We start from the raw sequence: 22628 nt of genomic DNA on the forward strand, positions 1-22628 counted from the left end.
CAGTTAATAGCTGCGCGAAGTCATAACTCAATGAAATTAAAGCGTTGCAGCTCATTCGTTGCTACATACATTTATCATCAACAAGAAAATCAAATTGACTTCGCCGACAAACGTTTGTTTAGCAATGTTGCTAGGGTGATCGGAATATCAAAACATTCGAGAGTAAATATATTTTCTTTTAACAGAAATGAGCGACTGGTAGATGAACTCATAACCGTACTCAAAAGGCTACAGGTAAACTCGGCAAAACTGTCTCAGCTGAGATGAGCGAAACTGGTCCTGTGGTGCTAATTTTGCGGCCACCTAACCCAGAAAAATACTTTTTGAGGTCTGAACTCAAGTAGATTTACTGTATGAACATCCGTCCTAGTTTTCTTGGTATAATAGCTGAAAAGGTTCAATAATCTACACAGTTTGGCAAGTCCTCCGGCCACAAGATCGATGAACATTCGCAGAGTCATAAATATTTTGATAACGAATGGGTCATAACTGGTCTGACTGACGTCAGAGCACATTCCGTGTAAATTGTACGGTGTGGACCAGATGAGTATATTTCATTTCATTTAAAGTTGAACCATTTATAATTAGGCACTCTTCTACCAAGGTTTGCTTAGCATTTATGAAGAAGCTGGGGTATGTGTTATGCACTTAATTCAACCTGCTTACCACAAGATCGGTAAATCAGGTTAACGCACTGTTTTAGTAATCGTAGAACAGTTCTTCTCAGATGCCGTCTATAACAGAACTGTTTCTATAGAGTACGGCAGCGCTTCCTTCCATCCAAGAGAAAGTGAGCAGAGATACCCCACAAGGTAGAGCTCTCTAACCACGTTAACGGACGTTGGGATAGGGAAACTATCCATTAAGTGGCCGTGGTATAAACAGGCTATAATTCTCCGTTCTCTTATGTGAGAAGCGTTGTCGTCAACGATCTGCTAGAGACTTTGGGGAAAACCTGCTGTTGGGTGGTTACCTATGCTGGCAACGTAGTACTAATAGAGAAAGTCCTTAGGCGGCCTGAATAAACTCATCCAGGGATATCAGGGATCTATCAGGAAAAGTGGGTCGCCAGCTGCGGCTTATGTGTACGCCCAAACAAGTCGTTGGTTGTTCTTTTCACAAGCTGATATACTAAAATCCCAGTCTTTTAACCTCCCTCACTGGGCGACGTTCCCTTAACGATGTCTGGTAGAAAGAGTTGGAGCTTGACAGTAAGGTTTCTTGGGAAGCGAACGCCGAGAAAAGGTTCAAGAAGGCACCGATAGGCTTATACTGTCGCAGAAGGGCCCTTGGCAAGCACTGGGACTTCGCCACGAGAGTGATTTACTGGTCCTTTAACACCATAATTAAACAAATTTTATTATTTAAAAAAAAATGCTGATCACCCTAACCTCACATTCATATAATGCATTGTACATATGTATTATATTAACAGCGCGGCGCATGGTTGAATTGTGCGCGGCCTTAACGTTTGTGCCACCCAGCGTGGGCGCATGTACACAAGTTTTAATTATTATTGTTGCTATTAAAAATGTTTAGACACAAATAAACAAATCGAATGACTTCAATGAATTGTTTGAAATGTATGTAGGCACGTAAGTATGTTGGTACATACGTAAATGCACACGTAATTAAATCATTAAGATATTTGTGCAGAGATTGGAATATAAACTTATTTGGATTTTGAGTTGATTGATTTTGCGGTACTTAGAGAATGACTTCGCAATTGAAAGTATTAGGGATTGTATACGCGTCCCAGCAAGGTTGAAAAATCTGAGAGAGTTGAAACGACTGCGAATTCCGAGGTTATGCTCACTTTTATATCCTATAGCCATTCCCATTTTTTTAGCTGCGTTTATTTTAGTTGCAGTTATACAAATCTACAACCAGTAATGGTCATCGAAAATGTGCAAGGAGGCGCTTATCCGATGTTGCAATCTCAATTGTGAGGTGAAGGAAATGAGCTGACGACGACGGCAACAAAAAAGACAACACACAATCGAAGAAAAAATCGTGTGAAAGACTTAGGCCGAGCTGCTGATCCGATGGGCGGTGCGCGCTTTGGTGCTTCGCTCGAACTGGACTATCATCGAGATGTGTATGGAATTTAAAGGCGAGATATTGTCTGGGACAACTATTTCCTCCGTTTATGTACACTGCTTTGGAGTTGGGAGTTGGATTAAACCCATCATCATCATCGAGTCAATAGTCGATCAGATCCTGCACTGCATGTGTTTCATGTATGTATACTGCAATCGAATTGGTGGCGGATGTGTGTTTAGCCCTTCGAAATGGTCCGGTCTTTGGCTGTCTTTTGGGAATGCAAAGTATGTCATTAGCAATCGCACTTGTTATAAGTACGTACATAAGTATGTACTGGCGTCACTGCAAGATATTCAATTAAATTTCTTGCCGCATTCGTGCCAGGCATAGCGAACATGAAACATGTTGTAAACAAGATGTAGCAGACACAGTTCAAAGGCAGATGAGCCCAAAATCAGCGCCACGCCACGTTGGGAAAGCCAAAGCCAAAGAGCACAAGGGCAGCAAGCATCAACAACAGCTTCGGCACCGCCATGGACTGCAGCAGGATGGATAAGCGCAGATCGATCGAAACGGTATTGTCTCAGTGCTTTCCGTGGAATTCACAGATTGGAGTAGGCAAAGCAAGTTGATGGCGCGTGGCTGGCGGAGAGTGTGGACAACTAACTCTTTTGGATGCCTCGTAGTTCGTAGGGCATAAAATGAGCTGTTTGGGGATCATCGACTTGTGTATGAGCAAGGATTTTTGTTGTAGGCTTTCTTTTGTGCGCTGTTGACGCCAGGCAGTAAAAAATCAGATAGTCAACTTTGTCGTTCCTTCAGATTTTTTTTTTTTTGAATTTTTTCCTTTTCATGCCGGCGTTGTTGTCGCTTGTATCGCGCGCATCTAATTAAGCGCGCGCTTGCTTACTCGCCATCGCCGCCACTGTCGCCAGCCGATCGCTTACTTGTTTACTAGTACTTCTCGCCGACTTATTTGAGCTGCAGACGCTTGAAAGGATTCCCTCTGCTCGCAATCGTTTGGCTTTGCATGCGTTGCCTTGGTATTTTGCTTATTGGCTTCTCGATCAGCGCGATTTCATCTGCATGACTCACTTGCCACTTGCAATGCGGTAGTTGAGATTCTTACAGTTTGCGCTGGTGGCTATTAGTGCTGGCTCTCCCGTTTGTTCTCCTCGCGCGCCGGCAATGAAATGACAAATATGTGCGTTCTTCGGTCACCTCACTTAAATAAGATGCAACATTTTCAACATCATTACTGTGCGAGGGGGCGATTTCGCCGATTGGCCGATGAAGTGTGGCTGATTACGCGCCAAAGTTGCATTGTTTGCGGCGAAAATCGTGTTCGACGGACAATTTTGCTTCTTCGGAAGACAAAATAGCAGATAAGTTAAGCTAATGGGATTTTATTTTGAATTGATTGCATTGATGTGGCTTAGTTGGTTGAAGAAAAAATAAAAATAAGCAAAAAATCAAAACGAAAATCCTTTGGACCAAGAGCTCCTCTGCGATATTTGGTTTTAAGTATTGTACTTGACCATTCATCCCATAAGTGAAGGCTTTGACGGTGCGAGTAATTTAGCATCTTCACTCTACATTCATGAGAAATGTGTGAGAGGGTGTGAATGGTGGTCTTTGGCCACTTGAGTAAGAACGAGAGGGACCTAGCCACTCTTACAGGGCAATTCTGGCAACTTTCTTTGAACTCACCACAGTCTTTCGAATGAAAAAAGTTTTTCGTAAGACAATTGTCAATTCTGGCAACTATCATGATAGCTCTTTACTGCCTTTCGAAGGACTAAATGAAAGATTTGCTAGCGGGAACCTTAGCGTTATGCTCTTCGCCTTTTGGCAATACGTTTTTTGCTCTTTTGTGTAATATGTATTTACTTATGGAATCTTTCTTTCGAAGCTGACAATAAGTTTTCAAATCTTACAAAATATTACTATATTAAAAATTTCTGCGGCAAAAGTACTTAAAAAATAAAAAAAATGTAAATAATAACTAACAAGTAATTTTTAGCAAAAAAAAAACCGACTTAAAAAAGAATATATATATCTCTATATATTTCATGATCGGATCTAAACCAGATTAGTATGGGACCACCTCTGAGACCCTACCTTTCCGATGCAAAAAGAATTATCGAAATCGGTTGACGTGGTCCAAAGTTATGCGGTAACATACATAAAAAAAAAAAAAAAAAAATATTCCGACGAACTGATAACCTCCTCCTTTTTTGGAAGTCGGTTAAAAATTAAAAGAAAATTAAATTTAAGAAGTAAATTGAATTAAAGGAAGAAGGAATAAATAAAAAAGCTTTTAAGAATTAGATAAAAAAAATATATTTTTCGTTTTAAACAATAAAATCTAATAATTAAAAAAAAATATATAATAAAAGAATAAAAAAATTAATTTAAAAAAAAAAAAGTCAAATAAATTCTTTAAAACTAAATAAAGTTAAACAAAATATAAAAAATAAAAAGGAACCGAAAATAAGTAAGAAAGATAATTAAATTAAAGAAGGAAGAAGTGGAATCAAAAATTAAATATTTTTTTTTAACAATAAAATCTAAAAATTTAAAGAAAATTTTATAAAAAAAAAATAAAATAAAATTGAAATGAAAAACAGACAAAAATCCGCTGGTCGAGACTCGTACTCCCTATTAATCAGCCTTGTAGCGCGCGATGGGGATGCTCATACCCAAAGAAGTGACCCTATTTTCAACAAACTCTTTGTATATCTACCACAAGGGTGTCGAAACTACTCCCTCCTCGTATTCAGCGATGGTATACAGTTAAGAGGCTTTCCGGATATATTCTTACGGAGCTTATCGGCGACTGGTTCACCTTCTATAGTAATGATGGATTCGCCCTGCCGTTATCGACGGTGTTCCCCTCTTTCCATGTTTTTCTCTATGGACATCGGCAATCCTAAAATTTGTGAAGGAAAGTCGAGCCACCTAGCAAATGGTTTCAAGAATAGGCCAACCAAATGCTCTGCACTACTTTAAAGCACAGGCTACGGAAGAGACGGAGCCTCTGACGGAATTAGTATCGAAGAGATAAAGAACTGTGGAAAAAATTTCTAGTGAACCTAAGCGGATAAGATCCGACCAGTAAAGCACCTGAAGCTACACATAACTGTCCTCAAAATTATTGATGGGCTGATTGCTAAATTTACTGGATGACTGCAACTCGGCCCTCATAGGCTTGGGCTGACTCTATAAGGAGACCAACTAGCATCAAGCCGGCCCCAAATCGGTATCTTGCGCCAACGGGCGTAAAGGGCGCCACAGCCGCCACGACAACCTAAAAGAGGACCAGTTTCTACATTCGGCGCTTGAAGAAGCAGGCCCCCAAAGGACGTGAACCCTTCTGGGTCATTACGACATTAAACATTTTCGATATTGTCCAATCATCGCTTAGATAAAAAAAAATCCTGTTCTGAATAACTGACTCTCTTTTAACCCTAAAATAATTGTCTTAATGATAAAAGTGCCACACAAAACAAACAAAACTAGGACCATGCAGTCTTATCAGAACGCGAAATCTCTCCGCTTGGCGCAGTCGTGAGTTTTACATCGCAGCGCGTGCAGCAAAAGGTATCGCGCTGATCCTGCGCTGAGATTGGCGTGAACAGCACATCAAACATACATTGCAATTGAGGCGGACAAAGATGCAAAATCAAAGGTTAGCGCTCAGCGAAAACAATAACTTAATTTAGTTGTATTCAAGAAACAGCGGCGCTAGCGAGGGTAGCGAAAGAGATTGTACGCAAATCTGTACAACATAAAAAAAACGGCTGAGGGGTATACATAAGTAGTAGCTTTGTAAGCGCGTACGAGTGCATTACCTGGTGGCATGTCAACGCGCTTTCGATTGGCATGCAAACTGGTACCAGCGCGCTGAGAGTGCACCCACAATGCAAATGAAATAAAAATTAAAAAACAAGCCGAAGAAACACACAAAAGGCGCAATAGCGGTTGGCGTGTAAAGGGAGGGGAGTGCTGCCGCTGAGTTTTTTAAAAACAGCCAATTTGGCTGCACATTGCTCTAAGCGCCAATTACACACGCGCGCTTGCCTTGCTGCATTGTGCTCCGTTGCCTGCTAAATGTAGCTGGCGCTCGCATTTGCCCGGCTGCGCATGCGCATATGCATAAGCCACTTACTTACCTGGCCCCTGGTATGGTCAACAACAATTGCAACAATGTGCAACGGCGAACAATTGCAGCGTTAAGTGAGCAGCCCAAAAACGGCGCTACTATTTGACAAAGATCGCTAAGTGGCGATAAAAGCATTTAAGCTTTGTGCAGTTTTTTCAGTGCCACTATGCAATTGTTGAAAGGGGACTTGGAGGGCTTTTGTAAAGTAGCTGCTGAAGCATTTTTTTTTTGTGGCATTACAAAATCGTACACTGCTTCACAGCGAGAAGACAGTGGGCGCCAACAATTCAAAGCAAGCAATTAAAGCTTTAGTTGGTGGTAGCCTGCTGGCTGTTGGGCAATCGCGTTAAAAACGACTACCTTAAGTGGGCAGTAGCGCCTTTAATTACATTATTGCATTGTAAATGATTTACTTCGATTTATTTTGTGGATGGAAATTAATTTCTTTGCATTTAGGGTTAGTATCCCTGCACATTTAATTACAGGAGTATAGCAATTACAATTAGTAGGTAAATAATAAATTAAATTTAAAACTTAACTGTCAGTTAAGCAGACAAGGTCTTATCGAGGTAATTAAGTAAAAAAATAAATGCCACCGTCAATGAACTTATTTGGATGTGTTGAAGGATACCCCACAGCTTCACCTAATGACCTACGGCTCAACCGGAACGACTGTGATATCTCAGGATCCTTTTGGCCGAGACTCAATAAGCGACGTACTAAAGAACTATTGGCACTAAGCAAATCGATTAACCTCGGTTAGGCACTCATAGAGGGTATTCACAATGGCCAAATCTGCCCCCGTGTGTAAGTATGAGTCATTCGTGCTCCTCCTCCTAACCTAACCTAACTTATTTGGCTTTATCAGATCGGATTAATATCTGGCAAATCCACATCATATGGTGCCTTGGATGGCAAGAAGAGAAGCTACCAATGCACCGCGGTGTCTGATTTTGGTCTGTCCGCGAAATTTGATATCGGTCTAAACAACCGCTTCTTTGCTTTGCCTTTTCCAAGTTGGATGTGGAAACAAAGCGAATGGGTCTGGAGCAGTGTTGCCACAACGATTTTTTGTTTGTTACCAAAGTCATCAGAAAAAGTTATCACATTCCAAAAAGAAAATACCGAACGTATTGAATGTGGAGAATTATAAATAGATACATATATATGTATTCTTATTTGAAGAGACTAAGGCGGTCATGTAAGATTATCATAAAGTTAAGATCACACATCAAGTTTTTCCTGGCAATTAGTGATCATTTATATTGTAACAGGACATTATCAGGCGTTTAATTTTACGTAGAGGCGATGCTAGTGGGCCAACAATATAAGTATGTATATATATCAACAGGTTGTCGAAAATATCTCAAAAAGTTCAACACAATCACAAGTATAGAGGGCTACAGAAGCCTTCTCATAGTTCAGCTTCTTATCTAAAATAATGCCTAGGTAATTGAGTTTTGTTGCAAGAATTAACTAGGCGCCGCTATGCTCCGGTAGAGTAACCGAAGACATTTTATACTTTCTTGTAAAGAGGACGAGCTCCACCTTGCTTGAGCTGACGCTTACGCCACAGTGAGTGACCGACCACCTGGATACATCCCGAAGCAGCATAGTAGCTAACCAATAAACGCCATCAGCGAGTCCTCGCGGCGTCAGTTGGACGCGCCTTCAATATCCAATAAAAATACGAGTCAGAAGTTCTTAACGCTGAGGGACTTCTCGATATAAGCGACCAAGCTATGAAGTTCGGTCTCCGTAGATTTACATTTTTGGTACGCGAGTTGGTCATCACACAATAGGCGTCTGACGACGGTGTCAGAAAGGAAGCTGCTAACAATCCTTTCAAGTGTCTTAATGGCAAAGGAGGAATAGCTGATGGGCCTAAGGTAAGTAAATATACAAATTTTATTCGGACGATAAATTAATAATAATACGGATAGATCCGAAGGTGCAGTTTTATCTTTCATTTAGTGAGATAAGGTAAACGTTGTCAATATGGCTCAGGTAATTCCTAGTCTAAGGTAGCGTACTTGGAAAGCATGGGGCGAAAAATTTTTACACCATCGGATTTCCAAACAGAAATATGCCTCGCTTGCATTTTATGTGCTTACACACGTATGTATTTTCATTTCGGGAAAATTAATTTGTGTTTTCATTTGCTATTCGCCAAAGCCGAGAGCATACAGCTGTGTCCTTTTGCTCAATGACTGAAAAGTTTATTTTTATGTGTTTGTTTGAACTTAAATTTTTGCCATTTGGCGTCAACAGGTGGATTGGAATCATTCGTACTCCGACTTTTGTGATAATTTTAAGGCGAATTCCAGATATTGCAAGAAAAGCTCAGCCAAATACGTGGGACAAAATGTGTATTGTAAATAAATAAAAACTACAACAAAATTAATTTTACAAGCAATAAAACAATGAATTTATTTTCCACTCTTCCAGAAAGCACAAACTCGAAATTAGGTAACACCAACAAACATCATTGATCGATAAATATTTTTAAATCCATGCATCTAAATAACGCTGTGGCTACTATTGATTACTCAAATCAAAAACTGCATCTACATATATATTTTCTTTATATTTCCTCCCCAATTCACTTAAAGCAGCCGGTATTTAACAGCTCTCAGCATGGGGAACTTATCGCCGGTACACTGGCCACGGAAGTCATCCAAGGTGAGATCGAACAACGCCACGCCACCCAAATTCTTTGCCTTCACATAACCCGCCTTGCTAGCGGCCGTATCGGGATCCTCATAACTCACCCATACGCCGTTAGCGCCATCCTCATCAGCGGTGTGGAAAGCATAAGAGCCATAACGTTTGGTGGGATCGCTGATGCGACGTAATGGAGCCTCAGCACCTTTGGCATTGATATTCGAAGGGTTTGGCAGACGCTGGCAAACTTCGAGCCAATTGAGGAGACCTGGTGTCTTCGACACTGGACCAGCAGGTGCTGCGCCCTCCGTTGCAGGCACCACAGGCAAGCCAGTGGTACCGGAATCTTTAGACATTTTCCAAGCGCGTCCGTAGGTAGCAACGCCAACGTTAATCTTGTTGCCGGGTACGCGTTGCAGTATCCAATTCTCGACTTGGAAGTTAATATTGTAGTGCGGCAGACGATTTTGATCGTGCAACTCGTAGAGAGGTGCGGTGTAATCAGCTTCCTCCGGATTGCGTTCGGGTGTTAGGAAATCGAAGGTGGCCAAATTGATGAGGTCCAAGCTGTCGGCGATCGCTGGTGCGTCGAAGTACCCTGAAGAGGTGTATGCAAATACATAGCTAGTGAGTGAAAGACGGGTAGTAATGGAAGCAAGCGAAGATGTAGGTTTGTGATTGTCGCTCTGTGTAATAAATTTGCTTTACCGTTTTAGGGATCGAGCGATCGAGCCATAAAACTTTAGTTTACCGTTCATTCCTGCATCTTCGATTTTCTTGCTTCCTACAAACAACCTAAGTATTTTTAATGCTTACAACTCGAGTTGACATTTGGCAGCACCGTCAATGACAGCAACATATTATCCGCACGCAGCGTATTCTTCAGATCCTTAATTAAGTCTGTCAACTCTTCCTTGTGATCATCTGCCTTCTCGTCAACGATGAAGTCGCCTGTAAAGAACTTCTTGAAACTCTTCCACGCCGAACCGACGTCCGAATGCACCTTTCTCGGCTTGTTGCGCGGCAGCTGGAAAGCCAAATCCAAGCCATCAAAGTTGTAGCTACGCAAGAAGTCGCGCGCCGAGTCTATGAAGGCTGTTTGCTTTTGGCGGCCCGCCTCCAGCAGGTTTATATACTTCTCATGTTCGCCAGAGTCGCGATCGCCACCAACACTCAGCAAAAATTTCACGTATGGGAACTTATCTTTGAGCGCTGTGATGGTGGCGAAGTGACGCCGCTGTATATCCAGATTTTCATTGAGGCTCATCAGCTGGAAGGTGTCCGGCTTGATGCCCACATAGCCGTAGATGACGTGTGTGCAAAACTGCAAAGCAATTTCCAAATCAGCAGTGCTAAAATGGGCTGCACCTGTGGAAGAGATGTTAGTGGAGGGAAAAATTAGTGAAATTCAAAATGTAACCTGTATGCGTGGCGGCATTGGAATTGTAAAAGCACACTAAATTGCGTTCCAATATGGACGCGGACGCCCAGCACGTATACGCTAGGAAAGCTAGTGAGACAAGCAGAAATTTCATTTGGGACGTCTAATCTGCTTGCAGTACGAAATAGAAATAATATTTCCAAGCTAAAAATCAAGTTCGCGCATATAAAACAGCTTTCTCAGAAACTTATCAGCGTATGCCTTAAAGGTTCAGCGAGATCACTGGAAATACGCTCATTATCGCGGCGATAACACAGAAATATTGGCTAAAGGTTTTTTTAGGTAAAAAATTGATTGTTTATTTGGAAAAATAATGGAATATAGCAAAATAAAAATCGATAAAGTTTCGTGAAAAAATAGCAACGAGGATGTTTACAAACGGAACTTGGCTGCGCGCAAAATAGGATATTTATCCCCAGTACACAGCCCACGGAAGTCATCATAGCTTAGATCGAACAGCGCCAAGCCGCCCAAATTCTTCGAGTGCACATAAGCAGCTTTATTGGCAGCCGTATCGGGATCTTCGTAGCTCACCCACAAGCCGTGTTCGCCATTGCCGTCGGCTGGTCGGAATGCGTAAGTGCCATAACGCTTAGTAGGGTCGCTTACACGACGCAATGGTGCATCGGCGCCCTTCAGATAGGCATTGGCGGGATTCGGCAGTTTAGCGCACACCTCAGGCCAGGATAGTAAACCTGGTTTCTGGCTCTGCATGCCAGCAGGCGCTGGGCCATCTGTTTCCTGCACTACCGGTGTGCCGGTCATGCCTGAATCGCTGGATAGCTTCCAAGCGCGACCATAGGCGGCAATACCGACGTTGATTTTGCTGGCCGGACACTGCTGCGCAAGCCAATAATCGACCTGGAAGTTGACGTTGTAGTGTGGCAAACGGTTCTGATCGTAGAGCTCGTAGAGTGGCGCAGTGTAGTCGGCCTCTTGCGGATTGCGTTCGGGTGTCAGGAAATCGAAGGTTGCCAGCGTGACAAAGTCCAAATTGCCAACCAATGCTGGCACGTCAAAATACCCTGTGCAAAGAGTGTGAGTAAGTTTTACATACTTATTTAAAAGATTTTCAAGTGCACTTACAGGACGAGTTAACATTCGGCAGCACCGTTAGCGTGAGCATCATATTGTCCGGACGCAAAGCATTTTTCACATCACGCACAAACGCCGTGAATTCTTCCTTGTGCTGCTCGGCCTTCTCGTCCACTATGAAATCGCCCGTGAAGAGCTTCTTGAATTTCTTCCACACCATGCCGACGTCAGAGTGTACTTTGCGTGGTTTGTTGCGCGGAAATTGGAAGGATAAATCCAAGCCGTCGAAGCCATAGGAACGCACCAGCGAGTAGGCTGAGTTGATGAATGAAGTTTGCTTTACCTTCTCGCCCTCCAACAGCTCAAGATACTTGTTGGGATGCTCGGGATCGATATCTTGATCGCCACCAACACTCAGCAATACTTTCAGATGTGGATATTTACGCTTCAGCGCTGTGACCTCGGAATACTGATGCTTGCTTATGTCCAAGTCTTCGTGCAGACTCTGCACCTGATAGGTGTTTGGGTTGATACCGGCATAGCCGTAAATCAAGTGAGAGCAGAATTGTAGAGCGATCTCGAGGTCGGGTGTGAGCAGTTTGCCAAGACCTGCGTATAGGTAAATATTTTTTTTTTTTCGAAGTGTGAAGATCAAATAATATTTATTGTTTACTTTATTGCAATGCAATCATACATACATAGATACTACGTGCGTAAATGAAAATAGTGTATGCATGCGTGACAAAAATACAAAACAACAATACCCAAGTGTTAAAATGTATGGATGGGGGGGACAAAACGGACGGAATGGAATACAAAACAAAATGACGAATCACAATAACAAAAGTGAGTTTATTTCAAGGAAATAAACTATGTACATTACACTGCATCACCAAAAAAATTGCGGTTTTTCCGCCGGGATTACAATATCTACTAGATTTTAAAATCTATTCACGGAATCGTAATAATGAAATTTTTGATACTGTTTTTTTACTTTTTTCAAAGATTGATTTACGAAAAACTTAAATAACTGGACCAAAACTATTCTGATTTACACTTATGGGATCTCAGTAAAAAGGTATTTTCCCACTATTTTTATTTATGTGCAAAAGAAAGTCATTCGTGTCCCAATTTTTTTTTTCAAATACCAACACATCTTAATTCAACTTTGAATGATGTTCGTTCATCCTACCTTTCTCTTTCATCCTTTGAATGAGCTTATTAGCAAAGAAATAAGAAGGGTGAGAAAATTCCTTTCCAATGATTCCCCACAAGTCTAAATCGGAAGAGTTTAGCTTCAGTTATTCAAGTTTTTCTTATACCAATCTTTGAAAAACGTTAAAATAAAGCATCAAAAATCTGATTATTACGATTCCGTTATTTTTTTAAATTTTTTTTTTTTAATATTTTTATGTAAACTTTTAACCGTTTTGTCATTTAAGGGGATTTTTTCAAAAAACATCTTTAAGAAACAATTTTTGGAGGTATTTTCAAATCGGTCCAGCTCACTTAAATCTTAATATTTTTCGAAAATATTTTGGTGGACATCTTAAAATATAATAGATTTTATAATTCCAATGGAAAAATAGTGCCAATTTTGTTTTTGTATGGGGAGTGATGCAGTCTAATGTACATACTTAATTTACATATGTAAATTACATACACCGGAAAAATTAAAATAAGCACATCTCAAAGCCCCTCAAAAATTGCAATAGAACGCCTAGTGCGGCGGTGCTTTTTATTTGGAAATCTTTTATTTTTTTTTTGTTTTGTTGCTCATTTTGATCTGGACTGTGAAGCACCGCTTATTGTCTGATCACAACAATAGTAGTATCTACATGAATGTAGATGAAGCTTACGTCATTAACAGGTTCCAGCTTCTGGCTAGGCTAGCTATGTGATTCACACTGCGACTTGTCACTTGTCATACGAATGCTAATAAATTCAGCAGTGGAATACTAATGTATATATGTATTTATGTATCTATTTTTCAGAGTGTTGTGAGAGGTGTTGGCGGTCAATTGAGTGGTTAGCGGTCAAGTGATATTGTGTGAACTGCGTATGTATCTACGTTTTATAGTGCATAGTATTAGGTCGGGTCACTTATTTTTTTGAACATTTTAACGATTTTCTTCCATAATTGAATAATTTTTGTGCACTTCTGAAAATTGTATTTATTTCAAGAAAACTATTTTTTTTTTTAATAATTTTTCACTTAAAAGATTTTTAAATAAATTTTTTATTAAAAAAAAATTTACCATTTACACACAAATTCACATATTCACAAATTTAAATATCTTCAAATTATTACTTCCTACCAAACATATACTTAAAAAAAGAAGTAATTTACAACAGTGATGCAAAAGTTGCTTTTTTTATTTTACTCTCGCCATTCATACTGTAACGATACACCATTTTAGGTACATTCAGAAAGTATTCCAATGAAATTTCTACTTTTTCCTACACTACAAATAAACAAACGCTTATTAAGTTTAGCTAGAACCAAAAAAATCTTCACCAATTCCCACTCTCTTTTGCGATATTTTTCCAGATATTCAGACCTATTTCATACATGTATATCTTTATTAGTTTAGTCAGTGCCATTTGACTATATCGATACTCGTCGTCTACGGAATCAGGGTCACAGATCCTATTCCCAAACTTTTTTCATTTTGTATAGATATATCATCCATATCGTGACATAAAAAAAAAACGAGAATGATTGTGGGAAATGGTCTTTAATGTTTCGAAGCTAAAAGCACTTCAACCACCAGCTCGATCTGTTTTTTTTACGCCTCTAAACTACAAAAAGCCGTGATCTATGTATAAGGTTAAGGCTGAGATCTGTAAGGTTAAGACCAACGATAACAAATACATCTGAGCAACCTCAGCAAATGACAGCATACTCAGGAGTAGAATCATCATTTTCAGGAACTACATACATATCACCTTACAAGCAAACAAAAAAAAAAGTTCGCCCTACACCAACTAACGACAGCCCTGAGTCCAGTTTTCAAAGAAGAATTTTTTATAGCCGAAGCTAGCGACCGCCTTTTTAGATTTTTCGGTGACACCATACACAGGAATAAAACAATGTTTTAAAATAGTTCTACGTTAGGGTGATAAATTAACCCTTGGAATAACTGTAAAAATATATACTTTTATTAATTTTTAAGGTACATTTATCTGCTGTTACGTCGAATGAATTGTTCCGGCATTCTGAAAATTTCATTTTGTTAAGATCGATTTATTAAATAAAAAATGATGCATCCTAATGTTTATGCTTCTGTGAACATATTTATATTTGAGCACGCGTACTGTGGAATTTCAATTAATTGTGAATTTTTGTATTCATTATTTTGTTTATTTTTAATTGAATAAAATGATGATCGTTTCACTCAAATGTACTATATCATACATAGATATGTAAATTTTATGTCAAGAGCCCATAATTAGATAAACCAACCAGCTACATAAAATATGTACACATATCAATTCCTCTCCACACATATTTTAGTCGGGTTCAATGTAACAGCTTTGTGATACTTTTGTCATTCTAATCCGCGGCTTATTGTTCTACACCGCAACCTTCTGATAAGCCAGTGACCCATCTTTGTGTGCAGCTGATACGCAGCTTCCGAGACATGTGATAATTTTTAAAGCTACACTTGTTTACAAAGTATGTACATATGTACATAAGTACTTAGTCCTAAGTTACATGGCGCGTTATCTTTTTTTAGTTATTTATTGCAAAAACAATAATCTCAATGTAGGGTAAATTTGCTGGTAAAAGTATTGAATATTTGCTTGTGTAATTATAAGCGAATACAACTGAGAAAAATAAAGTCAATTACTTTAGATTAATTACTTCCTTAGAAAAAGTACAACTAAATAAATATATATGTCTATATCTGTATACATATGCATGTATGTATAGAAAGTGAAACGTTCGCATAAAAAAAAATAGTAAACAGGAAAAACTGCATCAATTATAATGCTACGAAACCGCATTGAATTACTTATTCCAAACGTTTGTATGTATTAGGGTTGTCCTACATCTCAATTTTATATGGTGAACCGGTTTATTTTGTTCTACCTACAAAATATAGACATCCACGAAAATTTAAAAAAAAAATTTAGGGTTTGAAAAAATTTTTATTTTCAAAAATTGCAAAATTTCGACCTGTTTTCGACTTCAAATCTGGAATATTTCCTCTGGCCCTCTGGCCTCATATTAGGACTACTATCCATAAGTCAACGTGCCTATACGAAGGGAAAGTCCACAGAAATAGGTCTTCCCATCGTAGGGTAGCGTAGAGTGGCGTCTCTTTTGGCATAGATAGCTGGCTCGAAAATACTTTGAGGTGTCAAACAGTAAAGGCTGACTGGAGCTCATCTATGACTTGAACCAAGGAGGTTTTTTTTATCCCCGTATGACCAAGCCATCATCATTATAGTAGATGCCTTCAGTCGTTAAGTATAATACTCTGCGGGTGCGGGGTTTTGCGGAAATATATGTGTTACTGTACAAAGAAGGTGAAACTGTAAGTCGTAAGAGGCAATAAACTGAACTGGATATTGTATGTGGAAGAAAAGTTTCTCCAAATTCTCCACCTCTAATATACCAGATATTGGTATGGTAGACCACAGTAAATAAAACGACTTACACCAGAACGTTGGGGGACGTATACAGACTAGCCAATTTATGTATAACAAGAGCACTTAGTGACCTAGAACATCGCAGAAAAGTCTGCGCTCTGACTTAAACTTCCAAGACAGTTGACTCAGCGGATATTTTGTTACAGTTCTCTGAACGATTGCCAAGATTACGTTATTCCTCAAATCAATTTCAAAAGGGGACTTGACCTAATACGAGTAATACAAAACGATAGGGTGGGCAGAGAGCTTTGGTACAATCCCCAAATATATATGTAATGTCTGTACAGATGGGGGAGCGTCTGTATTCTGCTAGAAACTTGAAGCTTACGTTACCCGAAAAACCATCCCTATCTCTAGTGTGAACATATTCATTGGCACTCAGGCTGCCATTAAGACAGTAAATTCTGTGATGGCAGTGCAGATCCAAAATATATGAAATTTATAGTAACAGAAAAGTGACTTATCAACTAGAGACCAAGACTGATGCGCCATTAAAAATCGATGAAAGACTATCATCGGCTAATGAGGACCGCGTCTATAAGCAATCTCAGGACGAAGTTAGACATAGCATTAGAATATGAAGCAAAATACTACAAACTGTCAAGAAATCGAATTTTACTGCAATGATTTTCTGAAGCATAGGACTAATGGCGTTATTTTTTCTACCTTCTCAGCGCCCTCTACGCACAAATCCAAAAGAGGTGGCAATGAAAAGGCAAAATTGTGTGTAGAAAAGTAATCGCTATTACTCTATGCTCTACTTACTGCTCTTAGTGCTTGCGGGACACAGTCTCACACCATCTTAAGCCGCAAAGTAGGACTGCTGCAGAGTGGATCATAAAAATCAACGAAGGCAACGCCAGAAGGTATCGTTGGACCACTTCTGTTCTCACTCTCGATGGCACAAGCGACCAGTTGTAGTTTACATGAGGCATCCAGTAGGATCTCAGCCAAGCTAATCTAACTCAACTCAATAGTATTTATGATGACGAGTCTTTCTAATGGCATGAGAAACATTTTTGCGTAGCCTAAGTGAAATAGAAACTTAAATTTTTTTTTGTACTCTCAAGTCTGTAAATTCGATGGGGAAAACCATAACTGATGCGATGTCTACCAGGGTGTGGACTACCTCGCGTCTTTTTCACTAATTTTAAGGCTGAAAATCGTGATCGATACATAGATTAATGTACCTAACCACACTAGTAAACAAATTTAAAGAAATTTTGGAAGGACATTGTTGCCTTTCGTTTGGTTATATAAATTCGGTGTGATCCCAGGCTCAGGATCATCAGCATATAGCTGTCAAGGCTTTTTACAAGCAAAAATTTTAAATTATGTATCAGTTGTTACGAAATCGGTGGAATTTCATATTTACCAAGGGACCTGATTTCCTGCAACAAAATTTAAATACATTTTAGGGTCGTTTGCGGAAGAAAAAAAAAACTTTGCTGAATCATACGTTAACGAACAACGAGATTTATTATAAGTTTTATAACGTATAAATTGAAAAATAATATGAATCTTATCTTTAGTAATCTATTATGCACCCCATCTGAGTGTAACCAAGAAATTCCACAAAACTACAACAAATAAGTGCTTTTACTTTCCATGGCCACACGCGCACAAACAGACAATTAAACGAACAAACAAACAAATGTCGTAAATGAGATTTATCTAGAAAATAAATATTTGCGATTGCCAACATAGGCTTGTGCTTCCTCACCTTCGCGTATATAGCTGGCCGAGTCATAGTAGCAGACGAGATTAGCGGCGCTCGATTGGGCAACCAGCAGGCCCAGTGCCAGTGAAAGTAAGGCGAATAACTTCATCTTACAAAAAAATACTGGATTAACAAGTTGTAAATAATGCCACCGATGTGTAATTTATGCGTTTACTTGATAAAGAACGAACTGCACAAAACAAAAGTAAAATTGAAACTAAAATCGTTGAGCTATAAATGTCACTGAGCCGCAAATGAAATGAATGCTACCACCGTTGGTCAGCTGGGCGTGAGGAACTGAGCTTCAAAAGCTCAACTCAAGTTTGGTGGAGAGCTCACGTGGTGGTGGTACTACGCGCAGATCGAGTTCGAACAGCTGATCGACGGAGCTTTGAGTGCGTTTGGAGTGCGAGAAAAGTGATAAGCAGCCGGTGCTTTTTTTTTTTTAAAGAGCAGCATTTGTATGAGGGAAGATTCGGGGGAGGAATTAGAATTAAGTTGATTGTGGGTGAGTAAGCGCTCGGAAATAGGAGCACGTCAACAAATATTAGCATACAAATGCGTGTTTGTACTCGTAAATTAATGTTCTCGAACTTATTTCGAGTGCCAGTGCTTGCGATTGCCGAGAGGCGAGAAACGAAAGCGCAATAAATGGACAACAAAAGATTTGTTTGTGTTATTTTTAAATTTGAGTTCATATTTTCTGATTATAGCTGCTTTGCACGATTTGCTGCGGTACTTAAAATACAAATTAATCGATTTAGTAAACAAATAAGAAAAAAAAATAACAAGTCAAGCAGTGAGTCCAAATAAAGAAGCAAGCGTTGAGTAATCGCTCAAACATCACACGTTTCAGGGTCAAACCGAGAAGGTTATACTCTAAGGCGACTACTGGCGTTCGATTAGAATAGAACTCAATCAATAAAATATCGCGTAATTTACGAATATGGCATTTTATTTAATTTTCTAACACAACTAAGTAAAACCGTACAATTATTTACCATAAAAAATAAAATATACATAACTATACATCTATAGACTAAACTTATAAGAAGTGTTTGATTGCGCGCAAAATGGGGTACCTCGAACCGGTGCAAAGTCCACGAAAATCATCATAACTCAAATCGTAGAGCGCCACACCGCCCAACCCCTTGGTGCGCACATAGCTCGCTTTTATCGCAGCAAAATCCGGATCATCGTAGCTCACCCAAATGCCATGCTCGCCATTATCGTCCGCCGGTCGCAGAGCATAATTACCATAACGCTGCTGCAAATCGGTCACCTTGCGTAGGGGTGCATTCTCACCACGATATTCAGCATTCACTTTATTCGGCATTTTGGCGCAAATCTCTGGCCAACTGAGCAGTCCAGGAATTTGCGATTGTAGGCCAGCTGGCGCAGGGCCATCTGTTTCAGGAACAACGGGCGCGCCGGAGAAGCCCGAATTGGGTGTCATTTTCCAAGCGCGTCCATAGGTCGCAATGCCAAGGTTCAACTTCTGTGCTGGACATTGATTCTGTAGCCAATAGTCCACTTGAAATTCTATGTTGTAGTGTGGCAGGCGATTTTGTTCGACGGGAGGATAGATGGGTGCCGTGTAGTCCGCCTCTTCGGGATTGCGTTCCGGTGTGAGAAAGTCGAAGGCGAGTAGATTGATGAATTCGAAATTATTTTTGATTTTTGGCACATCAAAGTACCCTGAAATGAGGAAAGTGTGTGTGAAATTAAACTTAAAATAACAGAAGTTTGATCCATTTAATAATAATAAAGCTAGGAACTAGAGCAGGGAGTGAAAAACAAAGTTATCCTACATTTAAGATACTGCCATCAAGCAGTTGCTATAAAAAAAATTTTAAATAATGTGTCTGAGAGCCTCTTTCACAATAGAAGAATTGAATGTCTTCCTTATCAACTGCTGGAGCTCTCAGTAATGGCACCAAAGATGTCATAGTGATTACTTTGAAGGATAAATTATAAATCTTGCAAAGGCCAACTGACAAGGAACTGCTGAGATGCTTGAATCTTATCATCCTCCTGATAGCTCAGACAAAACGGGTCGCAAATGATATTAGTTTGTACCTAATGGATTACCACCTAGAAGTACTTTGCAATTTGGGGGAATTTCGCTGAGCGTGAGAGATGACCTCAAGTGTGCCTTGCCCAACCAATTAATCAACCACGCAGCTCCCTGCAATGTAACTGTACCTTCGGACCCAAATAAGTCTAAATTGGAAGTAATCCGAGGAAGACTGAGAGTGATGACGGTCATTCCTCGGCCAGTTTCGATCATACATGGATACCACAATAGACACTTGCACTCGTAATCGGTATTACACTGGTCTAGCCATTGATTATTTTCTCTATAAGAGACACATCTGTCTTAAATGCTCTGACATTTCATAGAGGGATGTGTGTAGACAAGGACCTTGTCGGAATGAGCCTCGGTACGCGCTGATCCGAAAGCTTGGCATTACATTTTTTATATCTCCTTGTTAATAAACTGAGCTCTTAACAGGATTGGCAAAAAGTATTCCGACCAATTCCTTGGTCCAGAAGCTTTTCCCATAGCGAGCATAGGCGAGTAGCATCCTTTGCGGAGTACTTCTTCTCAACACACGCTGAACAGTGTCACTGCAACTACCAACAGTTCTGTTGCGGATCCTCCGGGCTATAAGCCAAACGAAGTTGTTCTCGACTCCAAGATAAGCCCGGGATTTTTCTATCGCTTCACTTAGCCCATTACTAAAAGTCCCTTCGGTAGGCGACCCGGATTCACTGATCCACCCTTCAGGTAGGCATGCTGAGAGCGACATAATCTCTCCTAAATAATTATATTTCTTATATATATACTTGCAGGTAAATCAGTATCAGAAGGATATTCAACCAGAAGGAAGAGAGGCCTGGTAGGTACGCTTTGCTACCATTGCTTTTTGAAACAGAAACCTGCGATATAAGTAAGCGGTAGACTGGTATGCATATATCTAAGGCCGAGCTGTGGAGCTTTGCAACTCCAACTTTTCCAGTCTGCGAAAATCCTGAACTGCTACAAATTATCAGCTTCCTTAGATTTGCTAGGGTCTGTGGGATCATTGTAGGCATCAAAAGCCCTGATTGCAAGTAGACTAAAGGTCTCTAAGTACTCACTAAGATCTCCTCTCTGACCTATACATATAACTGCCTATGTCCTCCACAATAATATTTATTGATTACTTATATCCTCCGAAATACTCACATGTTGAATTAACATTCGGCAATACAGTCATCGACAGCGAAAGATTCGAGCGCTGCAAAGCTGTGCGCAAATTTTGTGTAAATTCCGTATACTGTTCCTTATGCTCACTAGCTAGCGGATCCACAACGTAGTCACCGGTGAATATCTTCTTGAATTGCTTCCAAACCGAACCCACAGAGCCATGCACCTTCCTCGGCTTATTGCGTGGCAATTGGAATGCCAAATCGAGACCATCAAAGCCATTGCGTTTCAGCAGCGAAATTGCGCTATCAATGAAATTCTGTTGATCTGCGCGTCCACTCTCCAATAGGCCAATATATTTAAGGGGATTTGCCTCATCCACATCGCGATCGCCACCAACACTTAGAAATACTTTCATCTTCGGGTATTTCGCCTTTAGCAGCACAATTTCGTGATAATGAAACATATCAAGATCGACATTGAGACTGAAGACCTCGAACGTCTGCGGCTTAAGGCCAGCATAGCCGTAAATCAGATGCGAGCAGAAGTTAAGGCCAAGCTCAAGGTCAGAGGGCAGTAGTTTGGCGAAGCCTGCAAGTAGAGTGGAGAAAGCAAAGATATACAAAAGTTTAGTATAGAATTAAAAAAAAAAATTTGTGTAACTTACCTTGACGCAGATAACTGGCTGAGTCGTAAAAGCAAACCAAATTCTTTTCAGCAGCAAATGCGGCTGGCGGCTGCGCCAGTGCGAATAGTAATAGAAGCGTGCAGAGGGAACGCATTTTGTTAGATTAAATTTAAATAAAAATATATATATTTTTTATTAAACACACAATTTAGTAAGAATTTTAGCGAACTTGTCTTGAGCAGTTAAAAATCGAAACTGATTCCGGACAACGGATTTGCAATTTTCGAAGTCTGAATAAACGACAGTCGTTAAATAGCGTCGTCATGATTAAGACTGAGCTCACCGACTTGCTTATCTCATAAATTGTTGGTATATTGCTGTTTATTTGTTTATTCTAAATTATCAGGTTTCTGAATCGTTTACCTACAGCCTCTAGGACTCATGTATTTACATACATATATATACAGTGACGAACAAAAGTATTGGCACAGTGAATTTTTCGCCATATATGCAAAGTTTTTTATTGTAATTTATTTTCGATAATTTTTTATAAAAATATAGTTCATTTTACACCAGAAATCGTAATAATAAAATCTCTAAACTTTGTGCAAAACTCAGGAAAATTCTTTAAATTTGCACACTAATTTGCAACTTTTTATTCAGATTTATTAGAAAAATTCAAGGTACGCAGTTTTATAGCCCATTCAAATTTAGTACAACAAAGTGCAAGTTTAAAGTTGCTATAAAATCGCGTTGATTTTTGGCAATTTTTTTAGTGGAAGGTGTTGCTCATTTTCTCCATACAAAAAATAATTGTCGAATTACTTTGTATGGAAGAACTTGCGTGAAAAAAAATACCAAAAATCAATGCGATTTTCTAGGGACTTCAAACTTGCACTTTGTTATTCTAAATTTGAATGGGCTATAAAACTGCATACTTAGAATTTTTCTAAAAAATCTGAATAAAAAGTTGCAAGTAAGTGTGCAAATTTAATGAATTTTCCTGAGTTTTTCACAAAGTTTAGAGATTTTATTATTATGTTTTCTGGTGTAGAATGAACAATATTTTTACAAAAAATT

At 39.6% G+C, this 22628-nt stretch overlaps 2 protein-coding genes across 4 annotated transcripts; both read right to left on the reverse strand.

Moving 5' to 3' along the window:
- Positions 1-8611: 8611 nt before the first annotated feature.
- LOC108358234 (chitinase-like protein Idgf2) lies at positions 8612-17989 on the reverse strand. 3 transcript variants are annotated; one of them, XM_017609451.1, is made up of 3 exons: positions 10293-10529; positions 9689-10240; positions 8612-9470 (listed from the first exon to the last, which is right to left on the reverse strand). In XM_017609451.1, exons 1-3 carry the CDS (start codon positions 10405-10407, stop codon positions 8815-8817), a joined length of 1323 nt encoding a protein of 440 aa, XP_017464940.1. In that variant the 5' UTR covers positions 10408-10529; the 3' UTR covers positions 8612-8814. The 3 variants fall into 3 exon arrangements, with proteins under 3 accessions (XP_017464940.1, XP_017464942.1, XP_017464941.1); XM_017609453.1 differs by lacking the exon at positions 10293-10529 and adding an exon at positions 17731-17989 and having other exon boundaries at positions 8619-9470; XM_017609452.1 differs by lacking the exons at positions 8612-9470; positions 9689-10240; positions 10293-10529 and adding exons at positions 10587-11338; positions 11400-11957; positions 17731-17986.
- Positions 17990-18649: 660 nt separating this feature from the next.
- Positions 18650-21905, reverse strand: Idgf1 (Imaginal disc growth factor 1). The gene is made up of 3 exons (XM_017609454.1): positions 21588-21905; positions 20960-21511; positions 18650-19425 (listed from the first exon to the last, which is right to left on the reverse strand). Exons 1-3 carry the CDS (start codon positions 21700-21702, stop codon positions 18773-18775), a joined length of 1320 nt encoding a protein of 439 aa, XP_017464943.1. The 5' UTR covers positions 21703-21905; the 3' UTR covers positions 18650-18772.
- Positions 21906-22628: the final 723 nt, after the last annotated feature.

The sequence above is a fragment of the Rhagoletis zephyria genome, unplaced genomic scaffold (genome assembly GCF_001687245.7).
Source record: "Rhagoletis zephyria isolate East Lansing unplaced genomic scaffold, Rhagoletis_zephyria_1.1 Rzeph_scaffold_00224, whole genome shotgun sequence".
NCBI lineage: Eukaryota > Metazoa > Arthropoda > Insecta > Diptera > Tephritidae > Rhagoletis > Rhagoletis zephyria.